General features: G+C 40.4%; 2 protein-coding genes and 1 long non-coding RNA gene across 3 annotated transcripts in view; 1 reads left to right on the top strand and 2 right to left on the bottom strand.

Annotated features, from left to right (window-relative positions):
• The first annotated feature begins 636 nt into the window (after positions 1-636).
• The window catches only part of LOC112219435, a 23,200-nt gene continuing 6,135 nt past the window's right edge, over positions 637-17,701 (top strand). The window contains exons 1-2 of the long non-coding RNA XR_002948757.2: positions 637-797; positions 1,781-1,909. This is a non-coding gene — a long non-coding RNA (uncharacterized LOC112219435). The remainder of the gene's footprint in view (positions 798-1,780; positions 1,910-17,701) is intronic.
• brf2 (BRF2 RNA polymerase III transcription initiation factor subunit) lies at positions 8,219-10,959 on the bottom strand. The gene is made up of 4 exons (XM_024380667.2): positions 10,705-10,959; positions 10,440-10,499; positions 9,985-10,306; positions 8,219-9,846 (listed from the first exon to the last, which is right to left on the bottom strand). The coding sequence occupies exons 1-4, from the start codon at positions 10,859-10,861 to the stop codon at positions 8,976-8,978; spliced, it is 1,410 nt and encodes a 469-aa protein (XP_024236435.1). The 5' UTR covers positions 10,862-10,959; the 3' UTR covers positions 8,219-8,975.
• Positions 11,234-17,701, bottom strand: part of LOC112219434 (serine/arginine repetitive matrix protein 1) — a 26,340-nt gene continuing 19,872 nt past the window's right edge. Inside the window, exons 7-8 of the mRNA XM_042302224.1 lie at positions 16,721-16,835; positions 11,234-12,644 (exon numbers count right to left, since the gene is read on the bottom strand). Coding sequence (XP_042158158.1) covers positions 12,447-12,644; positions 16,721-16,835 — 313 coding nt within the window. The 3' untranslated portion in view covers positions 11,234-12,446. The remainder of the gene's footprint in view (positions 12,645-16,720; positions 16,836-17,701) is intronic.

Raw genomic sequence — 17,701 nt, 5'->3', positions numbered from 1 at the left:
ACACATGGGCTACTAACAGCTTACTACACAACATACACTTAGTATTACTTTCTTAGCTACAGTATACACATCTCCCTGGCATATTACATCAATTATCCAGCAGCATACAATACATTTTTGCATACAACTTGGACTCAACTGGTGCTCACTTCAATAGGAAGGTGGCGCTCAGTCGTTCTTGTGGGCACATGTTGTCGTCAAACTTTCTCATCAAAGTCTGGCATTCTCTGGATTTGTGGTGGTTTCAAGACAACTGGGAACTCAAGATTGAATCATGATGTCAGTGATCTTCAGGTTACCGCTCTAAAAAAAGGCCCAAGTTCCCGACATGGAATTCTGAGTTGGATGACCGTTCAAAACATATTTTCCAAGTCAGAGCTAGTTTTTGTTCGAGTTCCCAGTTGTCTTGAACTCACTGAAGTCTGACATTTCCCAGTTCCGAGTTTCCAGTTGTTTTGAATGGGGCATAAGCAGGGGCGAAGCCAGAGGGGTTTCCGGTGGGCACTGGACACCCCTGAAATCTGATTGGCCACCCTGGGTGCCACCTCAAAATTGAATTCCCTACTGGCAGTTTGATGCTGATTGACATCTCATTTCACCTGTTGTTGAAAGAAGCATTCATTTTGACGTTAGGTGGCGCATTTTTCAAATCGAGGACGAGGAAGAGAAAATATTAATGTTGGTTGCGAGATATAGAAGAAGAAGAAGAAGAAGAATAACATACAGAAGAAAGAAGAGAGAATATTTCCACAGCTCCACAAGCTCTTTTCGCGATTGGCGAAAGCGTCATATTTGAAGTAAGTTTTAAGGTTTAGCATCGGGTTTAGGTTTAGGTTTCCTGAACAACTTTTATGAAAGTTGAGTCGCTGTGTAAGTTAACATTAGACCTTTGGCTCCATTAAAAAAGATAGTTAATCAGAGAAGAAGGAGCCTAACATTATGTTTACATCTGTGCTAGTAATACACGCATATACAGTGCAGTGTCGTAAGTTACAGTATATGAATGGTTAACTAATGTGGGGTAATTAGTAGGCTACATCTGTCGGGCAAGTTAACATTCAGCAATTTGAAATTCATTAACTCCGTTAGGTTTTTCGTACTTGAACTCAAAACGAGCAATTGTTATTATTATCAATCTGTTAACGTTACTCAAAAGATTACCACAATTTGCAGATAGCCTGTTTGCTATCGTAAAGGTGTACGAAATTATAGTTAGCTAAGTTACTTACTGCAGAGCAGAGCTAGCCATGATCTAACAGTAACTTAGGCTGGTAGTTGATTTTAAGGTACAGTTATGATAATGGGGATTTGTAATTAAGATTGAGATTGGCCTAAATTGTGGGGAATTGGATGCTTAGACTGTCTTATTTCTGCATAGGGTAAATTAAACATGAAAAGAAATGGAGAGATATCAGACTTCTTTTTAAATAAGCACAAACAGGCAGATCAGGTGTAAACAGACCCAAGGCCTTGCATCACCACCGGACCCCAGAGCAGCTCCCTACCTGAGGCTAGTCAGAGTCAGGCTAATCAGAGTCAGTGTGGTCAAACTTCACAAGGACCCAGTCTACCACCACCACGTCAGAGCATCTACCAGGCAGTCAGTCACATGCCCAGTTCAGAATTGAAGTTTAGCTTAATCTTGTAATAGATGATTTTGTCAGATTAAGCCTCACTTTAAAATGTTGGTTGTTGATTCATGTGTTTTCTTGTTTTGATGGCTGTGGCATATTTATTGTGATTATACACTTATTATTCTTGTGTTATTTTAATGTAATAGATGTATCAAGGAATGACACAGAGACCTCTGACTCTGAGCTAGACAGTGAGCCAGAGCTGCCAGGAGATGTCATCGAGTCCCTCCCAACTGCGTCAAGCACCAGATATGCTGTTCCAAAAGGACCCAATGGTAGGCCAGGCCTATACTTTAAACTACACATTGTAGTTAGCAGCTGTTAGTATCTAATCTTGTGGATCCCTTAATTATACATTTCCATAGAGATATGACACATTATTTAAAGTGTACTTCAGACATTTCAAGATCCAGAGAAGAGGGTCCTGTACAGCCGTGTTTGAAAACATTTCCCAGAACTCAGCATGGCACTAGGAAAAGAGCTCCTGGTATAAGGACATTTCATGGCTTGAATATTCTGTAAGTCAAGATTCGACTTAATGTTTCACCTGTAGGCATTTTTCTCTGCCCAATACACCTGAATCGGCCTTCACATCCCATCCCATGATTTTGTAACTGGAAAAAGGCGCTGTTTAAAGATTCTGGGTTTAAGCTCCATTCAAAGGCAGAGCATCATATCAATGCTATGTATGCTTGGAATCAGCATAAAAGGGCAGCAACTCATCAATGTTAGATGTCATCAATGAGGACCGTAAAAAAAAAAAAAAAGGAAATCTGCACTTATATTAAAACAATTTCAGATGTGCTTCTATTAACTGCCACTCAAAATATAGCGCAGAGAGGTAATCGAGTCTGATGTTGCTCACAAATAAACTTTGATTTGATGTTTATCCTTTAAAGCTTGGAAAAGAGACCCTTAAACCGCGACTTGAACAACACACCGTCTCCACTGTATAGCTGGCTAGTGATTGCTTTGCAAAGCTTGTAGTTAGCCACTGATTCCTTCCAAACCACTCATTGTTGAATTTGCGATTTCCAACTTGTTGTGTAATGTTTATGTCCAATGACCGATGAGCACTGATACATTTATCTATAATTTCTCTTCATAAGGATTGAAAAGGATTTGCCAGTAGATTGTCGACTTGATTCATGAAGATGACTGCTTGTCTAGCTTGCTAGTTAAGATTTTGAAAGTATGAGATTGACATCAGTCCAATCAAAGCTACGGTAGATATAACGTGATTTGATGTCCTTTTATCTGTGGTCAACGACCTCGAGCCTTCTTGGATGGGCAGTTCTAATGTAAATCTATGGCAGCACCCAAGGGACTAGAATTTTCAAGCTCTCGACGTAGATTTTGCAGTGACGTAGTGTCCACCATGAGTGACAGAACACTGAGCCAATCACGACGCAACTAGAGAACATTACCAACAACTGCGCTCTGTATTTTCCACTTTTCCACTGAAACACCTACATTTTGGAGCTGCCTTACTCAAGAAAATAAAAAGAGAACATGTTTGTATGCAGCTTTATTAACTCAATTAATACGATTTTTTTTAAATGTTTGCAAACTGATAGGTGACACATATTATTGCCAAAATAACATGCAAAACAGGCACAAACAAACAATAAAAAAGGTATTATATACAGTGTATACAGTACCTGTCAAAAGTTTGCACACACCTACTCATTCAAGGTTTTTTATTTTTTATTTTTTACTATTTTCTACATAGTAGAATAATATTGAAGACATTAAAACTATGAAATAACACATGGAATCATGTAGTAACCAAAAAAGTGTTAAACAAATCAAAATGTATTTTAGATTATTCAAAGTAGCCTTTGCCTTGATGACAGCTTTGCAAACTCTTGGCATTCTCTCAACCAGCTTCATGAGGTAGTCACCTGGAATGCATTTAATTAACAGGTGTGCCTTGTTAAAAGTAAATTTTTGGATTTTCTTTTCTTTCCTTAATGCATTTGTGACAAGGTAGTGGTGTTATACAGAGGATAGCCCTATTTGGTAAAAGACCAAGTCCATATTATTGCAAGAACAGCTCAAATAAGCAAAGAGAAAAGATGGTTCATAATTACTTTAAGACATGAAGGTCAGTCAATCCCGAAAACTTCAAGGACTTTTAAAGTTTCTTCAATGCAGTGCTATGATGAAACTGGCTCTCATGAGGACCGCCACAGGAAAGGAAGACCCAGAGTTACCTCTGCTGCAGAGGATACGTTCATTAGAGTTACCAGCCTCAGAAATTGCAGCTCAAATAAATGCTTCACAGAGTACAAGTAACAGACACATCTCAACATCAACTGTTCAGAGGAGACTGCGTGAATTAGGCCTTCATGGTCAAATTGCTGCATAGAAACCACTACTAAAGGACACCAATAATAAGAAGAGACTTGCTTGGGCCAAGAAACACAAGCAATGGACATTAGACCAGTGGAAATCTGTCCTTTGGTATGATGAGTCCAAATGTAAGATCTTTGGTTCCAACCACCGTATTTTGTGAAACGCAGAGTAGGTGAATGGATGATCTCCGCATGTGTGGTTCCCACCGTGAAGCAAGGAGGTGTGATGGTGTGGGTGTGCTATGCTGGTGACACTGTCGTAATTTATTTAGAATTCAAGGCACACTTAACTTCTTCGTGATCCCTTCACGCACTAATCCCGTTAACGGGTTTGATTTGACAACACCCAGTGAAATAGCAGTGCGCGAAATTCAAAAACAGAAATACTCATAATAATAATTAATACATCATACAAGTGTTATACATCGGATTAAAGATGAACTTCTTGTTAATCCAGCCACAGTGTCAGATTCCAAAAGGGCTTTACGGCTAAAGCAAACCATGCTATTATCTGAGGACAGCACCCCATCAAACATACACATGAAAATCATAATTCAAACCACCAGGCACGACACAAAAGTCAGAAATAAAATATATAATTCATGCCTTACCTTTGAAGATCTTCTTCTCTTGGCACTCCAAAATGTCCATTAAACATCACAAATAGTACTTTTGTTTGATTAATACTGTCATTATATTCCCAAAATGTCCATTTATTTGGCGCGTTTGATTCTGAAAATACACCGGTACCAACTCACACAAAATAAATACAAAATATCTAATAAGTTACCTGTAATCCTGATCCAAACATTTCAAACAACTTTCCTAATACAACTTTAGGTATTTTTTATGTAAATAATTGATCAAATTTAAGACGGAATAAACTGTGTTCAATAGCGGACAAAAACAAAGTGGAGCGAGCTTTCAGGTCGCGCGCCCCAACCACAACAGTACACTTCACTCAACCCTCGTTCTGAACTGCCCTACTTCTTCATTTCTCAAAGGAACAACATCAACCAATTTCTAAAGACATCCAGTGGAAGCAATAGGAACTGCAAGCAAGTGCCTTAGAAATCTAGTTCCCCATAGAAAACCAATTGAAAAGCGAGTGACCTCAAACATTTTTTTTCTGGATGGTTTGTCCTCGAGGTTTCGCCTGCCAAATAAGTTCTGTTATACTCACAGACATAATTTTAACAGTTTTGGAAACTTTAGTGTTTTCTATCCAAAAATGATATGCATATCCTAGCTTCTAGGCCTGAGTAGCAGGCAGTTTACTTTGGGCACACTTTTCATCCGGACGTGAAAATGGTGACCCCTAGCCTTTTAACCAGCATGGCTTCCACAACATTCTGCAGTGAAATGAATGAATGTAAACTTCCGACTTCAACTGAATATATACATGCAACCAACAGTGCAATTTTTAAGTTAAAAAAAGTCAGAAGTTTACATACACTTAGGTTGGAGTCATTAAAACTTATTTTTCAACCACTCCACAAATTTCTTGTTAACAAACTATAGTTTTGGAAAGTAGGTTAGGACATCTACTTTGTGGATGACACAACTAGTTTTTCCAACAAATGTTTACAGACAGATTATTTCACTTATAATTCCAGGAAATTATGTCATGGCTTTAGAAGCTTCTGATAGGCTAATTGACATCATTTGAGTCAATTGGAGGTGTACCTGTCGATGTATTTCAAGGCCTACCTTCAATCTCTGCCTCTGCTTGACATCATGGGAAAATCAAAAGAAATCAGTCAAGAACTCAGAAAAAACATTGTTGACCTCCACAAGTCTGATTCATCCTTGGGAGCAATTTCCAAATGCCTGAATGTACCACGTTCATCTGTACAAACAATAGTACGCAAGTATAAACACCATTGGACCACGCAGCCGTCATACCACTCAGGAAGGAGATGCGTTTTGTCTCCTAGAGATTAACATACTGTGGTGCGAAAAGTGCCAATCAATCCCAGAACAACACCAAAGGACCTTGTGAAGATGCTGGAGGAAACAGGTACAAAAGTATCTATATCCACAGTAAAACAAGTCCTATATCGACATAACCTGAAAGGCCGCTCAGCAAGGAAGAAGCCACTGCTCCAAAACCACCATAAAAAAAGCCAGACTACAATTTGCAACTGCACATGGGGACAAAGATCATACTTTTTGGAGAAATGTCCTCTGGTCTGATGAAACAAAAATAGAACTGTTTGGCCATAATGACCATCATTATGTTTGTAGGAAAAAATGGGAGGCTTGCAAGCCGAAGAATACCATCCCAACCGTGAAGCACAGGAGTGGCAGCATCATGTTGTGGGGGTGCTTTCCTGCAGAAGGGACTGGTGCACTTCACAAAATAGATGGCATCATGAGGAAGGACAATTATGTGGATGTATTGAAGCAACATCTCCAGACATCAGTCAGGAATTTATAGCTTGGTCGCAAATGGGTCTTCAAAATGGACAATGATCCCAAGCATACTTCCAAAGTTGTGGCAAAATGGCTTAAGGACAACAAAGTCAAGGTAATGGAGTGACCATCACAAAACCCTCACCTCAATCCTATAGAAGATTTGTGGGCAGAACTGAAAAAGAGTGTGCGAGCAAGGAGGCCTACAAACCTGACTCAGTTACACCAGCTCTGTCAGGAGGAATGGGCCAGAATTCACCCAACTTATTGTGGGAAGCTTGTGGAAGGCTACCCGAAACGTTTGACCCAAGTTAAACAGTTTAAAGGCAACGCTACCAAATACTAATTGAGTGTATGTAAAGAAATAGTGATGAAAGAAATAAAAGCTGAAATAAATCATTCTCTCTACTATTCTTCTGACATTTTACATTCTTAAAATAGAGTGGTGATCCTAACTGACCTAAAACAGGGAATTTTTACTTGGATTAAATGTCAGGAATTGTGAAAAACTGAGTTTAAATGTATTTGGCTAAGGTGTATGCAAACTTCCGACTTCAACTGCATTTCTATCAAATCAGAACTGGAATGTTTACTCAAAGCAAAAGTTGTAAAAGTATACTACACATTTATAGAATAAATCATATACCTAGGTTGTTTCTGTGACAAACAGTGAATTAGTTATTGATTTATCCCACTTTAAATGGCTTCTTATAGATGTTATGTAGTTCTATAAATCAAAACTCAAATCTTTCCTCAAAACAAAGGTTGTAATAGTATGCTAGACATTTATAGAATAAATCATATCTAGTTTTATGATTCAAACAGTGAATTCATTATTGATTTTTACATTTTAAAATGGGTTTTAGAGAATGTCTTTAGAATGTCGAACGTCCAAATGTGTGAATATAAAACCAACTTTACCTCGGTCGTCTACGTGGTCAGGCTTCTCACATAACTTTACACCTTCGTTATCGTTCAGGGGACGCGCCGCTGTAACAGACAAGCTGTCTTTCCAGAGAGTGCGCTGATGCTGTAACTAGTAAGTTGGTTGTCTCTTCTTTCTTCAGTCGCGTGCTGCATTCTGTTGTTATGTGAACGATTGGCTGAGCCTTGGATACAGCCAATATTGCTCCAAACGCGCATCACTCGCTCACAGCGAGTAAGGATCCAAACCCCCCTCCTTTCCCAAACTTTTCTCGTCAAATCTACACAAATCACATAGGTCATCTATTTTGGATTCAAAACGGCAAATTTCAACAAAAAGGTGACTAGTTTGCCTCCCTGTGATAAGTGTGTGAATTGGACCATTTTCCTGTCCTGCTAAGCATTCAAAATGTTATGAGTACTTTTGGGTGTCATGGAAAATTAAGTAAAAAGTACATTATTTTCTTTAGGAATGTAGTAAGGTAAAAGTTGTCAAGAATATAAATAGTAAAGTACAGATACCCCCAAAAACGACTTAAGTACTGCTTTAAAGTATTTAGACTTATAAGTACTTTACACCACTGATAATTTCCTGTTTCCATCAGCCCGGTCGTGACTTTTTTCCCCATGCGTCAATTCATTCGCATGAAATGTTTGGATAAGGTATGGGCAACTTTGATGGGGGTGGGGGCAACAAAACATCTGAACTCAGAACCGGCCCGAGCCTTTTGGGGCCCCGATATTCTACGTTGGTTCAACGCCATTTAATTGAAATTACGTGGAAACAACATTGATTCAACCAGTGTGTGCCCAGTGGGATATGAATGGACTGACAAGGAGTACATGGAGAGGCAAGACTACAGGTAGACAATAACTAGAATACACTAATTCAAGTAAAAAAAATGTATACTTTATTGTGACAAGTAAACAGTGACTGTCCACAAATCCCACCTGTGGTTGCTATGGTAACAGTCCTCTCACCACAACATCAGTAAAAAAACAGAACGTGGCTTCAGAAAGTTAAAATCTAGATGACTAATGTCTAACTTATGTAAAAATGAATATAAATACTTTAGGCTGACAGCTGTAAACAACCTAATAACCAACAGTGCTGACTGTTTGAAAAAACTATTTTAGGCTACAGGCTGTGCTGTGACAACATTGACACTAATTAGGCAAATGTGCTCTAAAATCACTGACAGCCGGCCTGAGATGATGAACTGAGTTTAGGCCACTGTAATTAGTCAAATAGATAATTTGAAAAGAACCAAAGCTAAGGAGGCTATTGGGCCACTTCAAGTACTGTATATGGGCTTGTTTTCCAGTTTGAAGTACAGACCATTTAGTAACACATTTGGATGCACACACACCTTCAATGCAATAAAATTTATCAGCCAAAGAAGAATCTTTCAAATAAACTAACACATTAAGGATACAATCACCTTTAAAATTAATATAGTCCTAAACACTGTTGGTGAGTGTTTTGAAATAAGTAGATTTAATGTGTTGCCTTATGACCTGAAGGGTACAAGAGATTATTCAATATTCATACAAAATAAATAGCCAAATCGTTGTATTATAATGCATTACAGATCAGACAGCGCAGTATAGCTAAGTCACCTGGTTACAATGTGATCCCTTCCTGTCAGAACTCATCATCAGAGGAAGCTAATGCCTCTTTAGCCTCAACATAGTCTCTGATCTCCTGAGGAGTACGGATGTAACTGTCAATCTCACTGTCTGAGATCTCCTCATCACCAGTCACCTCCACCACTGGGACCAGCACCCTCCTTATCTTAGCGTACCTCACAGAAGGGGGTTCAAACAAACTCCTCTTACCGGAGTTTGGTACTGAGGGCTGGCTGTGCTGAGAGTCTGTGCCAGGCCCCGTATGTGGCAACCCCTCCATTACAACAGTGCATGTCAGGTCAACATCTCCTTGTTGCTGGACGCTCACGGTGTCTGGCTCCCCCACAAAGGGGTCTTTAGGGGTCTGCCCTGGGGTCTGGGATGAGACTGCACCCTCCAGGCAGGTCGTGTTGGTGTGGGATCCAGGTATGGAGTCCTCTAAACTTGGTGGGAGTACTGATTCAGAGGCCAGGGCTTCCTCGTGACTGCTCAGGGCCCTCCTCAGTAGGGTGAGTCGATGGTTCAGGATGTCATCCACCATCTGTATCACGGTCTGGGGTGTCACCTCATCCCCCCTCAGCCAGGGCAGCTCCTGGCCCAGCTTACACAGCACCTCCTTCAGCTCGGTCACCCGCTTCGGAGCTATGGAGGACTTGGTCACCTTAGCCATCTGGCAAAACCTGGCCAGTGTGTATTTGAGCCGGGTCTGTGTGGGTTTCAGGGACTGCCAAGCCAGGAAGATGGAGGCTGTGAGGATGGGGATGGGCTGGCGGCCAGTCACTAGCCAGGCATCTGCAGCCAGCTCCAACAGGACAGCAGCTCGCTTTGTCAAATCCTTGGAGGACTCCGACAACTCTTCATGGACATGTTGAGGACTTAGTTTGTATCTGACAGAGAAAGGAGAGAAAATACAGTTTCTCAATAAGCATCAAATGTCTACCTAATAACAACATGTGCTATGTCAGGCAATTTCTTTATCATCAGGCAATCAAGGCTAATGTTTATAGTTGAGGTGATTGACTTACGCCTGACAGTGTGTCTCCAGTAGGTTAATGATACTGGTGGGGGGAGCCTCTATCTTCAGAGTCTTCACCATCTCCTGGTAGACCACGCCTATCAGCCTGGGGTTCGCCTCCAGGAGACAACAAATGGTTCCCATGGCGATGGGCCAGCTGTGCTGCCTGCAGGTCGCCAGCACACAGCATCCTGCCAGAACCTCTTTCTTCTGCAGACTAACCCTGATGAAGTTAGGGTGCTCATAGGCCTGCTTAAAATGGGTCTCTGCAGTCTCCTCCATGAGGAAAGTGAGTCTGAGAATACGACAGAGAGCACGCACCCGGTGTATGCCTGTTTGGAGGAAGTGATACATTATTGCCAGCCAAACATGATTAAAATACACAGCATTTTGTGATATCCAACCCTCACATTGTGTCAGAAACAGGTAGTCAGTAGTTCTACAGGGAAACGGTGCAGTTCCTACCATTGATTAGATTCCGGCATGGCTTCTTGTCCACTTCTGTGCTATTACTGTATCTTACATCTACAGGACCAAAACAAGCAGACAAGGAAATACAAACAAAGTGTTCAATTAAATCAGTCACAATATAGACATCAGGCATGTGGAATAGCCTTACAGAAGACTGCATGACCTACACTCAGTAGGAAAGCACATTCTTAGCTGCATAAATATTTGTGCTAAGATGGTGACAGATAAACCAGTAAGTTAGATAACTAACGTTAGCTACCTGTGCCCTGTGTCTCTTCACTTCGGGTAGTGGTGAGTAGACCTTCGGATACCACAGCGCCACAATCTGCACATACAAGTTGTGGCTGTGAATAATGTTCGTCGTCCACTATGTCGAGCGAGCCACACTCCGGACACTTCAGACCGACAGTAGCCATCTTCAGGTTGATGTATGTTGGTTAAAGTTAGCTAGCAAATCATAAACTTGAGTCAATTCCATTCATGTGCTGTGAACGACCAATGAACGTTTCGAGTTCTTTAATGTGAGCTCAGCCTTTATAATCCGTGTAGGAACAAGGCACCCTTACTTTCGTTCCGCTATTGAAAACTACTGCAACGTTCTTTTGGGACAGCGCATTTTATCCATACGTTACGTTCATCGCGTGTAATCGATGCGTCAAGCTTTATTTAAAGGTTTATCACAAGATATTAATACACACTTTACAGATCAGAGCGATAGAAAGTGTGCGAGTGAGAGAAAGATAGAAAGTGGTGTGTGTGTTTGTCAACCTGAGGCTAAATAAATTACATGATTTTTTGAAAATGAGTCTTTATTTTATCATTGTAAAATAGGCTTTACATGGATCAAATATAAACGTTCCGACTTTCACCTAATCTCTCGTGGACAGATGTAATTGAGCGTTTGACGCAATTACGTGGGATACATTAGATTTTAGTTCTGGGTGTCCCGAGATGAACTTTCACCCAACTATACAGTAATAATTTGTATGACCAAAAACAGACCAACATACAGTAGCAAGATGTGTCATAGTATCTACCTATGGCCAGTGGTAGCTGGTTTAAGAAGTCTCTGAATTTCAATAGCTTTCTTCACAAGGAAATGCCACTTTGAACGGTGTCTATAGGTTACACCCATGCAATTTGTTTCCAGAGGTGCACCTGTCAGTGAGATTGCCTTTTGATGAATGCACTCTCGATTCATTGCATAGTCCACACTTCCCAGTAAACCTTGCTTATCTGTAGACTAAATTGTAATAATGATCAATCCATGTTTATCTCTTAAGACTAGCAACTTATCAATTATTTCCTCCTCAGTGATTCAACATGAAGTTGACAATAGGAAAAGGACATCTCAATATGTACAACATTTATACGAGTTATACAGTATCAGGGAATAATATATGTACCTCATAGACAAGCAATACAAACACTTTACCAACAGGTATTACTCATTATGTGATTATAATTCATTGTAATACTTGTCATAAGCATGTATGACACCTTATTATACCAGTCTGTCTGCTTTACATAAAGTGTTACCAAATATGCAAACTCCACTGTTCTGTTGGAGCTTTCATTATTTATTATTCAGTGTCATTGCGCTGGATTTAACCTTCATATGATACTCCGCTCAAGAAAATCAAAACATTCATAGAATATCATACTCATTGCAAGAAAATCAAAACATTAATACTAAGAAAAATCTGTCAAAAACACAAGGCAACTTCCCACAGGCCTATTTAAACTTGTGCTTTGTTGTTCTTATACTGTCTTTACACACCATAAAGTTACAAAATCCTTCAGTCAAAATGTAATGAGCAATCAAAATGTAATGAACAAAAGTGCACCTGTTCAGTGGAAACAGTAAGCCAGTGCTTGGTATGGTATACTGTACATGGGTGTCAGGTGAATTCAGACTGAAATATTCAACCAGCCCAATACATGTGCATTGAGGAAGATACACAGATTTAGTAAAGCCCTGCTCTGAATGATTAGGAACACTCATTTGAGTGAGTTCATGGTCATCAGGATACTGGGTTGCTCCTCGATGATGCGCACCAGCAGGTTGTCAATGTACTGCTCCAGCTCCTTAATCTTATCGTCCCTTTTGGAGAGCTGCTCCTGCTGCTTTAGCACCAGGGAGATCAGCTCTTCCTGGGTCAGCTGGGAGTAGGGACCTTTGACCTCTGTGTCTTTGACCTAGAAGGAAAGGGAGGCAATGGAGGTGGTACAATCATTCAGTGCCATTTATGTTTTTCCATAGACTTCTCTAAGGATACTATATGCCAGGAATTATCTATAATGTCTGGCGGCAGGTAGCCTAGTGGTTAAGAGCGTTGGGCCAGTAACTAAAAAGTCACTGGTTTGAATCCCCAAGCTGGCAAGGTGGAAAATCTTCCATTCTACCCCTGAGGAAGGCAGTTAACCCCCAACAACAACTGCTCCCTGGGCACTGATGATGTCTGTCAAAGGAACCAAAAAGGGTTTGTCAAAGGGTTCTCCTATGGGGACAGCCGAAGAAGCCTTTTAGGTTCTAGATAGCACCTTTTTTCTTAGACACAATGGGGTCTGATTATTCGGTACACATACAGAGGGGTGTAGTGCCCTTCCTTTAGGTGCGGAAATGCATGTTTTTTTTAAATGACGACTTTGATTGAGAAATGACTAATAGATGCATTCTAGAATATAGAATAACGCATCCTCCAATTGCAACGTCTGCCTATGCCCACACATATTGTCTCAATAAATTATTCTCAATTTTTTTTTTTGCCCTTTTTCTCCCCAATTGGTAGTTACGGTCTTGTCCCATCGCTGCAACTCCTGCACAGACTCGGGAGAGGCGAAGGTCAAGAGCCGTGTGTTCCGAAACAACCCAGCCAAGCCGCACTGCTTCTTGACACAATGCCCGCTTAACCCGGAAGCCAGCCGCACTAATGTGTCAGGGGAAACACTGTACACCTGGTGACCGTGTCAGCGTGCATCGTGCCCAGCCCGCCACAGGAGTCGATGGGACAAGACCATCTCTGCCGGCCAAACCATCCCCTAACCCGGACAAACGCTGGGCCAATTGTACACCGCACCATGGGTCTCCCGGTCACAGCCGGCTTTGACAGAGCCTGGACTTGAAACAGGATTTCGAATGCACAGCTAGCATAGACTGGCTATACATCTTGCCAAGTTGCGTGCTCAGTTGAGTTTTGGCCGCATGAGGGGAAAAAAAAGAGTGACTTCAGCCAGAACCCTAAAAGTCCAAAAATGACAGGTTTTTTGGGTGTAACAGTAATATAGGCCTACTACTACGCTGTTATATTCAGGTCTGTTATGTAAATACTAATTAAATCATTAGGCCTATGTGATCTTGCAAGACATAGGCTACACTCAGACAGGGCAAGTTCATTAAATGCGTTATACATGAGCCCAAGTCCATAAACTGTTTTGAGGACAGACGTCTTAGCAGCCTGGTCTCGGACTAGATGTACCATAGTAAATGTAAATCCGGGACACTGAAATTAGTATATGTTACAATTGGTACGGTTACGTAAGACAGGTTGCTTAAGGCAAAAATGAAAGTAAGGTGGCTGGTCAAGTGTATAACGAACATCTAACATTGTTCAAATCTCATCATGGACAACTTTAGCATTTAAGCTAATTAGTAACTTTGCAACTACTTTTTAGCTACTTTGCAACTACTTAGCATGTTAGCTTCCCCTTCCCCTAACCTTGTAAAGTTATGTGAGAAAGCTGCTCATTGTTAGTAAAGTTGTGAAGGCGTGACAGCGCCTCTTCCCCCTCAGGAGGTTGAAAAGGTTTGGCATGGGCCCTCAAATCCTCAAAAGGTTCTACAGCTGCACCATTGAGAGCATCTGGACTTTTTAAAATATGTTTGTTATTTAACCTTTATTGTACTAGGCATTTAACTGGCTGCATCATTGCTTGGTATGGCAACAGCACCACCCTTGGTCGCATGGTGCTTCAGAGGTTGGTGCCGACAACCCAATACATCACTGGGGCCAAGCTCCCTGCCATCGAGGACCTCTATATCAGGTGGTGTGAAATACCAGCCACCCATAGACTGTTCTCTCTGCTTTCGCACAGAAAGCGGTACCGGTGCATCAAGTCTGACACCAAAAGGCTCCTGAACAGTTTCTATCCCCAAGCCATAAGACTGCTAAATAGCTAACCGAGTGGCTACACAGACTGAGTTGACCCTTGTATTTCTGTTGTTGTCTCTATGCACACTGAAACTACAACAGACACATAACATGCAGTCACATTTATACTGACTCAATACACATACATATAACCATAATTGGTTGTACCGCTACTCTATTTATCATATATCCTGATGCCTAATCACCTTAACCCTATACATATCTACAGTTGAAGTCGTAAGTTTACATACATTTAGGTTGGAGGCAAACCTGACCCAGTTACACCAGCTCTGTCAGGAGGAAGGGGCCAGAATTCACCTTATTCAACTTATTGTGGGAAGCTTGTGGAAGGCTACCTGACACGTTTGACCCAAGTTAAACAATGTAAAGGCAATGCTACCAAATACTAATTGAGTGTATGTAAACTTCTGACCCACTGGGAATGTGATGAAAGAAATAAAAGCTGAAATAAATCACTCTACTATTATTTTGACATTTCACATTCTTAAAATAAAGTGGTGATCCTAACTGACCTAAGACAGGGAATTTTTACGAGGATTAAATGTCAGGAATTGTGGAAAAACTGAGTTTAAATGTATTTGGCTAAGGTGTATGTAAACTTCTGACTTCAACTGTACATCTTTTGTCTTGCCCATTCCCCCTCTGAATGGCACACATACACATGCCACGTCTGAATTGTCTCAAGGCTTAAAAAGTATTCTTTAACCGGTCTCCTCCCCTTTCATGTGCCGTCGACTGGTAAGACGCTTCAGGAGGGAGTGGTACTTGCTAAGGAAGCGGCGTGACGTCCTTTACACTGGCTAACATAATGTAATATCCTACATAGAGAATCAGTTCAACGTCTAGTTTTTAGTTTACATTTGGCTGAGTTGTCAACTGACATGAAATCATTAAAAATAAAAATCACCATGTCATTGGATTTGCTAAAAGCCTGTTAAAAGCCTATTAAAAGCTCTTAAGGATCTGACTCTTTTTTTCAATTTTCACCTAAAATGACATACCCAAATCTAACTGCCTGTAGCAAGGATATGCATATTATTGATACCATTTGAAAGGAAACACCTTGAAGTTTGTGGAAATGTGAAATTAATGTAGGAGAATATAACAAATGCATATTTTTGGACCATCATCTTTGAAATGCAAGAGAAAGGCCATAATGTATTGTTCCAGCCCAGGCGCAAAAAAACAATGAAAACTACAAAAGTGGGCATTTCTGTAGACGTGATTCATACTGGCTGAGGGCATTGTCTGAATGACATCACAATTAAACAACTAGCAGAGAAAAATTACATCTGCATTAATTACTTAGTAGCTAAGTGCTCTTTGATGACATAATATACTGTTACTATACTGTTCCTTTTGCTTTATGTTAAATGCCATAACAATAATATAATAATTAATATAGTACCAGCTATGATTTCCTTTGCACAATTTTTAAAAGTATTGCAAATACAACCTAGTCACAAGTTTGTGGTCAGATGACCGAAGCATACACTGTATGCAGAAAAGTACTTCATACCTACTGCAATATATGGTGGTGGATCTATGATGTTATGGGACTATTTTGCTTCTACTGGTCCTGGGGCCCTTGTTAAGGTCAACGGCATCATGAACTTTACACAGTACTAGGACATTTTAGCCAAAAAACCTGGCCACAAGTATATCTTCCAGCAAGACAACCTCAAGCACTGATCAAAATCGACAAAGAAATGGTTAATTGACTATACAATCAACATTTTTCAATGGCCATCTCAGTCCCCGGACTTGGAACCCATTGAAAACCTGTGGTTTGAATTGAAGAGGGCAGTCCAAGCACAGACAAAGGATATCAAGGATCTGGAAAGATTCTGTATTGAGGAATGGTCTAAGATCCCGCCCAACGTGTTTTCCAATCTCTTTTTTTTTTTTTTGAAAAAGCCTCATTATCCTCACATGGGGAGGGTGCTAAAGTATTGAAAATAGGTGACAATTATTTTGTTAAACAAAATCTTTCTCTGAGCAAGCGAATTAGTATAAAATACAGCTCAGTATTTGTATTATTTATTTTATCTTTATCAAGGGTGCCAATAATTATGGACCTGACAATATATTCCTTTAAAGTACCTTTATCTTCTCTTGAAGGCCACCGAGGATCCCTGTAGATTTGCCAGCCTGTCCCTCATGGATGTTGGAAGCTGGCTGGTTTTCCAGGGAACTCAAGGGCTTTACTGGGTGGGGCCTGAATCGAGATAGACAGAGAGAGTAAGAGACACTCAAACTTTTCTGAAAAGTATTGTTATTAGAGGATGCAGCATGTGGATGTGGGGGATATCCAAATAAATGCCTTTTCTCAAAAAGCAGGTCTGATTATTATGTCTCATAGCACAGAAGAAGAAAAAAAAGAGTTGAAGCTTGCTGCCAACAGTGGGAAACGATTTGTTTGATCAGTTAGACATGACAAGAAATCCGAGCAGGGTTCGTCTTCACAATTGACTCATTCCCACCATATATGACACAATGACAAGAGTATCTATTCTTTCTCTCTTAGATAAGGTTAGACTGCAGAGGATCCACAGTGTACGCACAGTCTGAGTAATGGCATTTTACAGGCTCCACTGAGCTTTGTCAGATTCTACAGGAAGAATAATATGACAAAAAGCAATGAAAGCTACAAAGGCTGGCATTTCTATAGACGTGATTCATACTGGCTGAGGGCATTGTGTGAATGACATCACAATTAAACAACTAGCAGAAAATAAATTACATCTGCAGTAATTAGTAGCTAAGTGCTCTTTGATGACATAATATACTGCTAATTGCTCTGGGGAGCTATGTTCCTTTTGCTTTATGTTAAACTCCATAATAATTATAGTATAGTCATTTTTAAGAGTACCAGCTATGATTTCCTTTGCACAATTTTTGAAAGTATTGCAAATACAACCTAGTCATAAGTTAGTGATTTAATTCAGGAAAGTGCAGCTAAACATTTGAGAAGAGTTTTATAAAGGGTCACATTCATGAAGTGTTCTGGAACAGTGCATTTTACAATCGATTGGGGAGGTTTAGTAATTCTAACTACAGTACATTCTACAGGAGAGGTTTGGT

Source organism: Oncorhynchus tshawytscha, linkage group LG20, assembly GCF_018296145.1.
Source record: "Oncorhynchus tshawytscha isolate Ot180627B linkage group LG20, Otsh_v2.0, whole genome shotgun sequence".
Classification (NCBI taxonomy): domain Eukaryota; kingdom Metazoa; phylum Chordata; class Actinopteri; order Salmoniformes; family Salmonidae; genus Oncorhynchus; species Oncorhynchus tshawytscha.
This window is presented reverse-complemented; position numbering and strand designations above follow the sequence as displayed.